At 45.1% G+C, this 12,769-nt stretch overlaps 1 protein-coding gene across 2 annotated transcripts in view; it reads left to right on the top strand.

Annotated features, from left to right (window-relative positions):
• Positions 1 to 1,597: 1,597 nt before the first annotated feature.
• The window catches only part of UBTD2 (ubiquitin domain containing 2), a 35,211-nt gene continuing 24,039 nt past the window's right edge, over positions 1,598 to 12,769 (top strand). Inside the window, exon 1 of one of the 2 annotated variants that reach the window (XM_066273285.1) lies at positions 1,598 to 1,967. Coding sequence is in view for 1 of the 2 variants with exons in the window: in XM_066273283.1 (XP_066129380.1) it covers positions 1,894 to 1,963 (70 nt within the window). In the remaining variant the exon portion in view is untranslated. The remainder of the gene's footprint in view (positions 1,968 to 12,769) is intronic. The other variant, XM_066273283.1, reaches the window with a different exon arrangement.

The raw sequence follows: 12,769 nt of genomic DNA, 5'->3' as shown, positions 1-12,769 counted from the left end.
GTGACATAGTGCCTGAATGTCAGATCAACCTGTGCAAACTCAGAAACATCCATTTATAAGCTCTTTTGAATGCTCATGACTGGGACCCAGGACAATATCAATTCATCAGAATAAATTTAATTTGGCAGACTTCTATCTCACCAGACATTTCTGTGCTTTAAGTATAGGTTTTATTTGTTTATTGAGCCCTCACTTTTTTATGTATCAGATGGATACACGGACCAAAATCTCTGCATTTTGGACTGTTCCTTTTGGACTATTTCTATGAGCTACATTCCCACATATGAAATAATATGAAGTCAAAGGGTGCAAACATTTTTAAAGGCTCTTGAACCTCCTTGCCAAATTGCTTTGCAAAAAGATTGAACCTAATTTACACTCCCACCGGCAGTGTATGTAGATATATTTAAATGCAAATTCCAAATTGCAGAGAGGTTCCTTCTTGGATATTTCACTTAAAATTTTTTTTTAATGCTAAGCAAAAATTGACCCAGGATGTTAAAAAAAGAAAGTCTAATATAAAAATGGAGCAGATAGTTAAAACAGCTCTTACGCAGAAATAAGCTTTAGAAAGACCTAAGCAGGATGATGAAAATTTTAAGGCATCTTCTCCAGAAGCACAATTCTGAGGGACCATTAACAATCTGGCTTTGATTGGGAGAGCAGCCGCCAAGAATGTTGGGCGTGGTCAATGTACCAAATTCTAGTTTAGAAAAAGTAGGGTATTTTATTTATTTATACTTCGCGTTGTTCTAAAGACAATTAGATATCTAAAGGCAGAAGTAGGATTTTGTCTGAATAATCAATCTCGTGAAATGAGACAAACCCACGCCCCTTGAACCACGGTCAGCTGTTATCTCTCCCTACATGGGATGCCTCGCCTCTGTAATCAGTTTAGTGTGTAACCACAGTGACTGCCTCGACTTCTAATACTGGGGCAAAGTGATTTTAGGGGGCATGAAGGTGGGCAGGCAAGGGGAAGCTCAGAACCGGGGTACCAACCCACTGAATTCTACACGAATGCAAAAGATGCTGGGACCTCAACCTTCAGCCAGGATCCCCCTCTGCCAGTTACTTGGGAACCCACCCAGTCCCCGCCTGCGAGTCTTCTGTTACTTCTGTGCCCCCTTCTACCCACTCCCACCAGGAAAGGCTGTCGCCGGAGGGGGAGCCGGAAGTTCGACTATGCCCCTTTCCACTTCTTTCTCACTTTTGTTCCTTCTTTCCTGTTCCCTCTCCCTCCTTTCCTTTCCTTTCTTCTTTGCGTCTTCCCTTCTCCCTCCTCCTCGCCTCCTACCCCGGCACCGATCCCCACCCCCTTCGCCTCTTTCCCTCGGGTTGGGAGCTCCCCTCTTCTCCCCTCTTCTCCCCTCCCCTCCTCTCCTCCTCTCTCCCTCCCCCTTTCCCTCCGCTGGCGGCCGCTCTCAGCCAATCAGCGTGCAGCCTCCCGCGGCCCCGCCCCCAGCGGTTCCGGGCGGGGCGGGCCGGGCCGAGCCCAGGGTGCGGAGGGCGGCGCCGCGGGGCGGGGGCTGATGGGGCCTGGCGGGCGGCTGGCGGCGCGGGGCTCGCCAGGACGCCGGGGCCCGGACAGTGAGGGGGCGAGGCGGGCGCTGCGGCCCGCCCGGGATGGGCCAGCCCCGGCCTAGCGGGGCCGAAGCCGAGGCGGAGGGGAGAGCGGCGCGCGGGCAAGGCCTGCGGGCCGGGCGGCCCGGGGGCTGAGGCAGGAGTGGGCGCAGAGGAAGGGGCCGAGCCACGCGGTGGGTGGAGCGGCGAAGGGGGCGGAGGCTGGGCCGCGGCGGGCGAGCTGCGCTGCGCTCCGGCCCGGAGGAGGCGGCGGCGGCGGCGGGCCCGGACGAGCGGCCGGCGGCGGCGGAGGAGGCGCCGGGGGCCCTCATGGGCGGGTGTGTGGGCGCCCAGCACGACTCCTCGGGCAGCCTCAACGAGAACTCGGAGGGCACCGGAGGTAGGTGAGCGCCAGGGGGCAGCCTCGGCCCCCATTGTTCCCGCCCGGCCGGCCACCTGTCCCCCCCAGCGGGCGGTGCGCCCGGGGCCCTGCGCCCCTTTGTCGTCCCTCCTCCGAGTCACTCCGGGCGCCCCGTTTCCGGCCGCCCAGCCGGCCGCGGGGACGCCCCCTCCTTAAGCCAGCCCCGGAGGAGAGTCCTCCGCGCCGGCGCCGAGGATGCAGCCCTCGGCCTCGCGACCCCGGCGCTCCGGCCCGGGAAACTCGGGCGAGAAACTGCCCCTCCGGCCCGCTCACCCTTTGGCCGCCCGTTGAATTATTCAGGACCAGGATGGCGGCGCTGGGGCTGCAGAAAGGCGGACTGATGGGGGTTGGGGAGGAGAGCCTAATGCATTCCCTCCGACGGGCCCCGCCACATCTCTCCGCACCCTTCCTATTTCAGCACAGTTGGCTGGTCTCAGCTTTCCTGAGTTTCAGATGACAGCTGCCCCGGTTGGTTCCAATTTGGCCATTTAAACCTGCAAGTTTCTAGAGCTCGGCTGGGGAAGTCTCAAGTGGCCACAAGCATTATTTTAACGAGGGGTGGGGATCCGGGCTGCCCGAGGACAACCCGAGCAAAACGTGGCTTCTCCCTGCAGTGCGGGGGTGTTGGGCCAGCGGACCTCCGAGGTGGGCTAGTCAAATTCCTATCCGTCTTACGTAAAGGAAAATATGTAGGATAAAAGTACAACGTAAGGCTCAGCTTCCCAGGTGGGATCAGTACCTTAAAAGTTGGCTAACACGGGACGCACTTCTACTTACTGTATTGTAAACAGTTTGCTCAGGAAAGGTGTTTTAGTTCAGTCGGTCTTGTAGTATAGAAGTATAATAGCCAAGTTAATTTTGTCTTTACTTAAGTAACGTTTTACTGAGGTCATTCGATAGCTTGTGTGCATGTTAGAATGTTTTAGTTGAAGAAACAGCTTCTAGGAATGGCAGAGATGACAGTGTTGGTTTTGTTGCAGCCTTGTATTTATTAGATGTCTCAAAATGTGGGGCATATTTATAAGTTCCTGAACTAAATGGCCTGGGGACAAAAGAGTTGACGACTTTTTCTTATTCTGTACTAAAAGTTGTTGCTTGCCCTGTCACTTAAGCTCCACCTACAGATCACCATGTACCCCTAACTTTTGGCTGACCGATTTTCTGAGTTGTAAGAGATGGAGTTTTGCCACTTCATTAAAGCCTATGGGTATCCTGTATGAGTACATCCTGGGCAGATAGCCAGACGGATCAGTGAACTGTTTGTTGGAAATATCATCCATGAAAAACTACTACCTAGTGAGTTTCAAGTCATAGCATTCTTAGTGGCATATTAACAGTGTGATCCTCAGTGACAAAAAAGCAGGAAGATAAGGGGCATGATTTAAAACAGCCGTGGATTAAGGTCAAATTGGGGGTCACAGTGATTCTTCCTGCCATTGAGGTGATCATTAATGGTACCCAGGTATATTATTGCTTGTTATAGATGGTGTTTAGTTTCAATTAAATTGTTTCACACTCACTTAAAAATTGTAATAAATATTTTTTTCTTCATGGTAATGAACTTGAGCCAATTTAAGCCTTTTGGTAGTGTGATTTATGACTAGCCAGGTGTTATTAGTGTGGGTTTTTAAAAGCACACAGTCTTAGCTTTGGGTAATTTATTACCAGTAGTGTCTCGTTAGATATCGTAGCTGTAGTATCAGTTTCCTTGAGAACTTGAGTTCTCCAGACCTTCAGATGTGCTATAGTAGAAGGCATGGAGGAAAGAGCTGTGATGGATAAAAGAATTATTTCTGGAATTTAATTTTGAAAACTTTTATTCTCCATTATTGTCATGACAGTTAAGAGTTAATTGTGGTTTAAAGGAATCAGATCAGGTGCGTGTTTCAGGTTAACACGTTACATAGTTCTTGCTTATTACAATAGGTTTTTGTTGGGAAGAGAAAGACTATTTTTTCCTAAGGGCATTGGCACAGACCTTTTTCATTTCAGACCTACAGTAGTTGTTAGTAGTTGTAATCTGTAGTCTGGACATATTTGATTACGAAAATTTCTCTTATTAACATGGAGTATAAAACAGTATTCTGATGCTTTTCATTACATTTAAGATTTCATGACATATAATTACATTCACAATGCAAACATCACGATAGAATGGCAAATAACATCTAGAAAAACTTCCTCACTAGGTAGATTTCATGTTTTTTGTTGTTGCTGTTGTTTTTTTCAGGGTTGTGTGTGTGTGTGTGTGTGAGTGAGACAGACAGAAAGAAGGACAGACAGGAAGGGAGAGAGATACAAAGCATCATTTCTCTGTTGCAGCACCTTAGTTTCTCATTGATTGCTTTCTCATATGTGCCTTGACCCGGGGGGAGGGGCATTACAGCAGACTACGTGACCCCCTGCTCAAGCCAACAACCTTGGGCTCAAGCTGGTGAGCTTTGCTCAAACCAGATGAGCCCGCGCTCAAGCTGGCGACCTCGGGGTCCCGAACCTGGGTCCTCGGAATCCCAGTTTGACGTTCTATCCACTGCGCCACTGCCTGGTCAGGCGGACTTCTTGTTTGAAGGAGTTTGGGAAATTTTTGTGAAAGACTGTAGAATGTGAAAATGACTTAATTCATGTAAGATTTGTGTTATCTGAAATCATTTGTAGTATCTTCTCTGGCAAACCTTGCCTAGAATTGATTTTAGCAAAGAGGATGGGGGAGAGAGAGACAGGAACATCTAGCTATTCCTGTATGTGCTCTGACCTGGGGTTTGAACCAGCAACTCTGAGCTTTGTGATGATGTTCTAACCAACTGAGTTATCCAGCTAGGGCTAAAATTCAGTTTGAGTTTCAGCTACATTGACCATCTTTTTTTTTTTTTTTTTTTTGGTATTTTTCTGAAGTTGGAAACGGGGAGACAGTCAGACTCTCGCATGCTCCCAACCGGGATCCACCCAGCATGCCCACCAGGGGGCGATGCTCTGCCCATCTGGGGCGTTGCTCTGCCCATCTGGGGCGTTGCTCTGCCCATCTGGGGCATTGCTCTGCCACAATCAGAGCCATTCTAGCACCTGAGGCAGAGGCCTCGGAGCCATCCTCAGCGCCTGGGCCAACTTTGCTCCAATGGAGCCTTGGCTGCAGGAGGGGAAGAGAGAGACGGAGACGAAGGAGGAAGGGGAGGGGTGGAGAAGCAGATGGGCGCTTCTCCTGTGTGCCCTGGACGGGAATCGAACCTGGGACTCCTGCACTCCAGGCCGACACTCTACCACTGAGCCAACTGGCCAGGGCGATACATTGACCATCTTTTGATGCCTGATTTTAATCAATTTTACAGATTATTTAACACTTCTGTGCAAGCTTTCATGCTCCTAAGATTTTCAATTGTTTTGACATGTTTAGCATGTTCTGTATGGTTCTCTGCCCTTTTTTTTTTTTTTTTTTACAGACAGAGTCAGAGAGAGGGACAGATAGGGACAGACAGACAGGAACAGAGAGAGATGAGAAGCATCAATCATCAGTTTTTTGTTGTGACACCTTAGTTGTTCATTGATTGCTTTCTCATATGTGCCTTGACCGTGGGGCTACAGCAGACTGAATGACCCCTTGCTCGAGCCAGAGACCTCGGGTCCAAGCTGGTGAGCTTTGCTCAAACCAGATGAGCCCGCACTCAAGCTGGTGACCTCGGGGGTCTCGAACCTGGGTCCTCGGCATCCCAGTCTGACACTCTATCCACTGTGCCACCACCTGGCCAGGCTCTCTGCCTTTTTATGATGACACTGTGATGCAGGGGTTGGCATTTAGGACCCCTAGATGATGTTTTAGCCATGGCATTTGCTGAGGAATTAAATCTCATGATTTTTAAAAATAATATGTGGAGGAAAATAATAAAATGAAATTAATTGAAGATAGCCAACTAGCTTCTTACTTTTGTTCTCTTAAAGAGTCACTTTCTGGCTGTATCATTCCATCGCATACATTATGATATTCCAAGAGGACTGATCCTGGTGGTTACAAGTTTCCAGGTTTACAGGAAGATAACTCTAAATACTGAATATTCATTTCTTTATTTCAGAATGTCCTGAAATTCTTTTGGACATCATTTAGAAGCAACAGTTGTTTTTGAGTAATGACACCTATCATTTATCTGGTATTTATTATGTGACAGGTACTGTGCTAAATGATGGTCTTCTGTCATTTAGTCTTCAACAACTCTGGGAGGTGGATAATATCTCCATTTCAGAGATGGGTGGGGGCCAGGAGAAATTGAGTAACTTGCGTACTGTGGCATATCAGATAAATGGCAGAGCTGGAACTCAGGGCTATGGTAAAGAATGCCTGTTTCTCTTTTTTCTTTCTTTTTTTTTTACAGAGACAGAGAGAGAGTCAGAGAGAGGGATAGATATGGAAAGACAGGCAGGAACGGCGAGAGAGATGAGAAGCATCAATCATCAGTTTTTCGTGCAACACCTTAGTTCATTGATTGCTTTCTCATATGTGCCTTGACCATCATGGGCCTTCAGCAGACCGAGTAACCACTTGGTCGAACCAGTGACCTTGTGTCCAGCTGGTGAGCTTTTGCTCAATCCAGATGAGCCCGTGCTCAAGCTGGCGACCTCCAGGTCTCGAACCTGGGTCTTCCACATCCCAGTCTGACGCTCTATCCACTGCGCCACTGCCCGGTCAGGCCAGTTTCTTTTTTTAGTTTCACTTTTTTAAAAAAATTGATGGGGTGGGGAGAGAAACATCGATTTGTTGTCTTACTTATTTATGCATTCATATATGGCCTGATTGGGGGTTGAATTTGCAACCCTGGCATATTGGGATGATGCTCCAACCAGTGGAGCTACCCAGCCAGGGCTAGTTTTATTTTTAAAATTGTAGTAAAATACATAGAAAACTTGCCATATTAAACCCTTATCAGTAATATGGTTTACAGATATTTTCTCTATTTTGTAGGTTGTCTTTTCATTTTTTTTTTCTTTTTTTCAGATTTTCTTTATTGACTTTAGAGAGAGGAGAGAAAAGGCCTGGGGAGGGGGGAGGGGGAAGCATCAACTCATAGTATTTGCTTCTCGTACGTGCCTTGATGGGCAAGCCTAGGGTTGTGGACCTGCGACCTCAGCATTCCAGGTTGCCGTTTTATCCACTGTGCCACCATATATCAGGCTCTTTTCACTTTCTTCATGGTATCCTTTAATGCACAAAAGTTTTTAATTTTAATGAAGTACAGTTTATTTTTCCTTTTGTTGCCTGTACTTTTAGGTTTAGTTTTAAATATATATATATATTAATTCTTTACCGACAGAGAAAGAATAAATCTATAACCAATAATTCACTTTTTTTTTACAAATCATTTAAAATTTACTGCCTTCAGTTTGAATAGAAAGTTGTTTTAAGTTTATATTCTCTGTCTAATAAAAAAGTTGATTAGCAGTGAATAGTTTTTAAAAAGTTGACAAAGTTAATTTATAAACCCAGTTCAACTTCTTACTCAAGCGATGATTGTTGTATTTTCTAGGGAAGAATTTTACAATCAATAAGCAGTTAAATACCCACAATATGCCTAACTTTGTATTGGTTGCTGTTGTTCCAAAAAAAAAAGAAAAAAAGAAATCATGATCGTAGTTCTTGAGTATGTCAACATCACCTTTTAGGAAAGCATCATAGAATGTGCGCCCTTGGAACAATTATAAAACGCTATGTAAACGTATAAAAATACCGTCAGGTAAACTGTGAAAGTGCTGAAGATATAAAGGTAAACAAAATGATCTCAACTGCTCAAAGGTGTGAGGTAGGGTCCTTCACCCAGCAGCGTTAGCATAACCTGGGGGCCTGTTAGAAATGCTCAGTGTTGGGTCCCAGCCCCAGCCCGCTCTGCATCTTCACAGGATTCTCAGATGCTTCTCACAGACTTACGGTTTGAGAAGCACTGGCTGAGGATTGCGTACAGTGGGAAGAGACTAGCGTGGGGAACCTCTTAGGGGGAAGTGGCATGAGTTGTTTACTGGATATCGGGTTATAGAGGAGAAAAAAAGAAAATAATCCCATGTTTTTGAACCTGGATGATCAGGAATATTAAGGAGCCTTGGCCGGTTTGTGGGAATAAGAGCTTTCTGGGGACAGGCATTGTTCACCTTTCAGTATGGTAAGAATTAGTTGACAGAATTTCTAAGTTGAAAGATTATTTAGGATGGTGCAGAAGGTGAGGTATGGTGGGACGCCTAGATATTCAGGATTACCAATATGGGTTTTGGAGTCACCTGGGCGAGGTTGGCTGAAGGTGTAAAAGTGAGTGATTGCTATAAGTAAGTGGAAAAAGAAGGAAAGTACGAAGAATTTAGTTATGAAATTTTCATAAAAGGGACGTCAGATAAATGGCGGTGGGAAAGACACTCTGATCTCTCCCCTTAAAATTTCAACAATTGCCCTGGCCGGCTGGCTCAGTGGTAGAGCGTCAGCCTGGCGTGCAGAGGTCCCGGGTTCGATTCCCGGCCAGGGCACACAGGAGAGGCGCCCATATGCTTCTCCACCCCTCCCCCTCTCCTTCTTCTCTGTCTCTCTCTTCCTCTCCCTCAGCCGAGGCTCCATTGGAGCAAAGATGGCCCGGGCGCTGGGGATGGCTCCTTGGCTTCTGCCCCAGGCGCTAGAGTAGCTCTGGTTGCAACAGAGCGACGCCCCCTGGTGAGCAGAGCGTCACCCCTGGTGGACGTGCCGGGTGGATCCTGGTCGGGCGCATGCGGGAGTCTGTGTGACTGTCTCTCCCCGTTTCTAGCTTCAGAAAAATACAAAAGAAAAAAAAATTTCAACAATTAAGCAACTAGAACGCAGTGAAGGAACTCCAGCTGGGATTGCCGGTGGGCCTGAAAATTTCATAAGAGATGGAGAAATAAGAAATCCCCTCTTAGGGCCTGACCATAGTAGGTGCTCAGTATACTGAATTTTCTTGAATTATTGGGAAACAGGAAAACAGGTCTGTGAAACTGGTAGATCTGGTGGTATTTGGAAAGACCATCCTTATAATGTCGGAAAATAATTTGGTTGAATTTTTTATTCTAATACAGTGTTTGCAGAAATTCAAGCTGCAGTTGGTTACTCGTATCCTAAGACAAGATACACATCTTAGGCGTCCAGCCCCAGAGTATACCAGGAGCCCTTGTAGATTGAGGTTGGTGTACTTCAGAGAAAAACATTCTCTGAGACATGGACATTTTTCACCAAGAATATCTTGCATATCTCTTCCTCATAGATTTTCAATGTCCCGTATATTACTTCTACACATCGTCTAACTCGGTTGTTTATTGAATTTTCTTATGCTTCTATTCTTAGGGCTGTGACTACAATAAAAAATCAAGCAGATTTGAGCAGGAGGAGGGCTGAAGATTTAGTCTCCTTTAATCCCTAGTGTGACAGAGGAAGTAAAATTCTTTCGTATTTTCTGGGTTGGTGAGCTCGGGCTTTAAGAGAGGGGTACATAAAATTTCGTACCAATTGGAGAGAGGCATTCTGTGAAATAGGCATTTACTAGATGTAAAGCAGAGAGTGGCTAAAAAAATAATATAGAATAATAAATTTTAAAAAATAAAGAGAGGGTGGCTGATTTTACTAGGATGGAGTTGAGGGGAGCAGACGAAAGGAAAGCAGGTCGTGAGTAGGTGTGGGTTGGAAATATAGTGCTGCTGTGGGTGGTGGGGTGGTAGGTGTGAGCTGAGTTTAGGTTGGGGAAGCTTGAGTTGACACTACTGGGATATGTGGAAAACTGAACTCTCATTTGGGAAGACATTTAAGCACTTGAGTTTACATTAAAAATTGATGTGGGAGGTTGTGGTCCTAATTAGTTACCTTCCATTGGACTAGTCCTGTTCTGTTTTTAATTTTCTACCAAAAATTTTTTTTGACAGAGACAGAGTAAGTCGAAGCGAGGGACAGATGGGGACAGACAGACAGGAAGGGAGAGAGGTGAGAAGCATCAGTTCTTCATTGCGGCACCTTCATTGTTCATTGATTGCTTTCTCATATGTGCCTTGACCCCGGGGTCTACAGCAGAGAAGAGTGACCCCTTGCTCAAGACAGCGACCTTGAGCTTCAAGCCAGCAACCTTTGGGCTCAAGCCAGTGACCATGGGATCATGTCTATGATCCCATGCTCAAGCTGGTGAGCCTGTGCTCACGCCTGCGACCTCGGGATTTCGAACCTGGGTCGTCCGCATCCCAGTCCTACACTGTACAGTGCGCCACCACCTGGTCAGGCTCTACCAAAAAATTGGTACTCCTTTTTTTTTCTATATTTTGTATAAATGTTCTATATAACTTTATATTTGTATATTTTCTATTGTTTTATATTTTCAACATAAAGGGTTGAAATTGTTTCCTAGTTAAGATTATCTTGGAATTTTGCTGGCGAGGCATTTTTCACACAGATTCATATTGTGGATATTAGCTGTGTGTGTTTTTTCCATCTCTGATTTTTGTTGTGAGTCAGTTTCTAGTGCTCTATACTATGGACAGAAGCTTTAAGCCATTAGAAATGATGGGCATCTTCATTCCTCTGGTTTTTAATAGCTCTCGTCTATAACTCCTCTCTCATGGAGAAATTTTCATAGATACAATTTATATTAAAATCTGATTTTCTTGCTGTAAATGCAAAACTTGGGCAGCACCTAGTGAGTAGTACTGTACTCAGGTGAGTCTTCTAATGAGAATGATTATTGAGTGTTAATCACTAGTAATAAGGAACTTTTTTGCCTTTATATTAATGATTAGTTATCTTGTGGTTTTTGGCCAAAATACATTCTTCTCTCATTACAAGAAAGCAGTAGGTTGATTTTGGTAAGCAATATGATCATATAAATTGGGCATGATGATCAGTTCACTGATGTAGTGATTCTCTCATTTTTCCTTACTGCAGACCACCTGAATGGTTTGTCTTCTTTCGGTGAACCACTGCCCCTGGTTCTCCTGCCGCCCTCACCATCCTCACCTGGCTTTCTGCTTCTGCTTATTGGGCAGTACTAGGCCACCAGCACGCTCCTCATGATTCACTGGTAGTTCAAGAACCATAGGTTGAGACTTGACAAACGCATATGTACTTAAAGATGCATGTGTGTTGCCCTGGCCGGTTGGCTCAGTGGTAGAGCGTCGGCCTGGCATGCAGAATTCCCAGGTTCGATTCCCAGCCAGGGCACACAGGAGAAGCGCCCATTTGCTTCTCCACCCCTCCCCCTCTCCTTCCTCTCTGTCTCTCTCTTCCCCTCCCTCAGCCGAGGCTCCATTGGAGCAAAGATGGCCCGGGCGCTGGGGATGGCTCCTTGGCCTCTGCCCCAGGCGCTATAGTGGCTCTGGTCGCAACAGAGCGACCCCCTGGATGGGCAGAGCATCGCCTCCTGGTGGGCAGAGCATCGCCCCTGATGGGCGTGCCAGGTGGATCCCGGTTGGGCGCATGTGGGAGTCTGTCTGACTATCTCTCCCCGTTTCCAGCTTCAGAAAAATAAAAAAAAAAAAAAAAAAAAAAGATGCATGTGTGTGGGCCAAGAACAATCAGCATGTATTCATCTTGCATCAGCTACTGTGACTTGCAGTCAGCAAAAACCAAGTTTGTTTATGAATATATTCCATTCACATATCGAACCGAGAGGTTAAATATTCCTGAATACATGTTGAGTGTTGTAACGCCATGTTTTTGCATGTTGCAATAGAACTTTCAGAAGTTTCCGTTATAGTTCTGTTTTCAGCCATGAAACATCTGTTGGAGTTAGATGTCTAAGAAAAAGTATTTATGTGTGAAAATCATTTGAAATGAATTTTGCTTGTGTAGGGCCTTAATGGTATGTATTTCCTGAAGGCTTGACTAAGTAATGAATTAGTAAATTTTGGGATTCTCTGATTCAGTTCTTACCCTCACAGGCAACCCTACAGATAATTTTTTTGCTTTTAATGTAATTGGCTTGTAGGTATAAGCAGTCAGACTACTACTTTGTATTGGTTCAGATAGTTGCCAGATTGTGCCGTGTGACAAGTATCAAATGGTCGGAGTAACAAGTAATCCAGATCATTTAGGTTATGAATCTGCTTCATGATAAACCATCACTCAGGGCAAGCACTTTATATTTTAGGTGAATTAAGATGGCTCTTCTGACACTTTGAAAAACAGCCAGCCTCCATTGTATCAGACTTCAGCTCTGTGAAATCAGATAGTTTGTGGTCTAATGGAGGAATCATACATTTAAATAATTAGGAAAAGTTTTATGTCTCCATAGCAATGCAAAAAGCAGCATGGAATTTGAAGGAATAGTGGGGAGCAGAGCCAGAAGGCTTCTCTGAAGAGGTGGCGTGAGAGGTGGCATTGAAAGAGGAGTAGATGGAAAAAAGGTAGAAGGATATTCATATGCAGAGGAAGTTACTGCTATAAAAATATGAAAAAAATGGCATTTTGGGGGACTAGCAAGTAGCTTGTGGAGCGGATAAAATGTAGGTAAAATGTGAAGTTATTAAGGTATGTGGTCAAGTTTTGGATGGTATAATTACCATAATCAATAGACCAGTTGTGAGACAATATTATAGGTGATACTGGTTAAGTGCTTTAAAAAATATATATGTTTGCTTTTTGTGCATCTAAGAAACTAATTCCCATTTATTGCTGCATTCTGAGGTTATTTTATATAAATTTCTGATGTTGTTAACAGTCTTTAACAGATCTTTATTCTTTTGTAATTTTAATGGATTGTCACATATTAAGCATAAAAATTGTATTCAACATTTTTACATGCACATGGATGTGTTTGTCCCATTAGTCTTTGTCTT

Source organism: Saccopteryx bilineata, chromosome 4, assembly GCF_036850765.1.
Source record: "Saccopteryx bilineata isolate mSacBil1 chromosome 4, mSacBil1_pri_phased_curated, whole genome shotgun sequence".
In the NCBI taxonomy this organism is placed as follows: domain Eukaryota; kingdom Metazoa; phylum Chordata; class Mammalia; order Chiroptera; family Emballonuridae; genus Saccopteryx; species Saccopteryx bilineata.
Note: the sequence above shows the minus strand (reverse complement) of the source record. Positions and strands in the feature narration are given on the sequence as shown.